Raw genomic sequence first — 1,092 nt, 5'->3', positions numbered from 1 at the left:
GTGTGAACAACAAAACAAGAAAGGCAGCAATATGAACATCTAAAATGGAAATTCGGAACACGAAGAACAAAACCTAAAGAGATAAAAGAAATTAAAGCGAAAATAAAGGGAAAATTATTTTGCTCCTGAACAATCTTTCTAAGAAAGAAAGAAAGAAAATCTTAAGTAGAAAGTCGAACAGCAAGGAACAAGAAGAGTTCTTTCAAGACTCGAGTGGGCGAAAAAAAATAAAACAAAATCGATTTTGCCTAAATATGAATAGACTTACTATGAATGAAGGGTACTCGCCCGAGAAGACCAGAATCTGGGCTCACTCTGTCATATTTTGCCGTGCCCCCCCCCTCCCCCCTCCCAGCATCTCCTGACTCCCCTTTTAAATGTAACCAGATTCACCCATCAGCCCTAACCTAATAATGTAATCGCTAAGACCCCGACCTGCAGGGGCTGACTGATCGCTTTCCGCCGGGAAATAAGTCCCTCAAAGTGAATTTTTGGCTCGGGAATTTTAACTTGTTGAATGCGTCGGCAGCGGAGTCTCCATTGCCATGATGCCACAGGCCGTAACGACCACACAGCGAAGACAAAAGAAGTTACGGGGAACCGTGTCATCGCAAATATCTGCGGTACCTCCTGAAGTTCCTAGTTTGTTTCTATGTTTTTTTTCATTGATCACTGTTCCATTTTTTAATGACAATACACCTACTATGTTGCTGAAAAAGCAACACTATAAACACAATAAACCCATTCACCTAATAGTATTCTTTGTGTTCGTACTAGTTCGCGACCCGTGTATCTGACTGACCTGCCAACCAGTTACGTAACGTCTGAGGACTAGACTGGGAGATGGAAACTCCGTCACTTCAACGGTAGACGATAGCGTTATCTCAGCAAAAGATACCGTAAGGTGATATAATATCGGCTTAAAATGGGAAAAGGGGGAGGGGGTTGCAGTTAAGATAGCGGCATGGGGTGTACTGTACTCGTACGGTGTGGGCAGGGGAAGGTAGTGATAATGCGATAAGACGCAACGGGCCTTGAAGACTCCTGAGGAAGCTGATAAGAGGGTGCAGACTGCACACATTCGGGATGTAG

The 1,092-nt window shown here is 43.8% G+C and overlaps 1 protein-coding gene across 1 annotated transcript in view; it reads right to left on the bottom strand.

Annotated features, from left to right (window-relative positions):
- The window catches only part of LOC119592949, a 10,856-nt gene extending 9,775 nt beyond the window's left edge, over positions 1-1,081 (bottom strand). Inside the window, exons 1-2 of the mRNA XM_037941841.1 lie at positions 981-1,081; positions 803-858 (exon numbers count right to left, since the gene is read on the bottom strand). Of these exons, the coding sequence (XP_037797769.1) occupies positions 803-858; positions 981-1,081 (157 nt within the window). The remainder of the gene's footprint in view (positions 1-802; positions 859-980) is intronic.
- Positions 1,082-1,092: the final 11 nt, after the last annotated feature.

Source organism: Penaeus monodon, chromosome 31 (assembly GCF_015228065.2).
Source record: "Penaeus monodon isolate SGIC_2016 chromosome 31, NSTDA_Pmon_1, whole genome shotgun sequence".
NCBI classification, from domain to species: domain Eukaryota; kingdom Metazoa; phylum Arthropoda; class Malacostraca; order Decapoda; family Penaeidae; genus Penaeus; species Penaeus monodon.
This window is presented reverse-complemented; position numbering and strand designations above follow the sequence as displayed.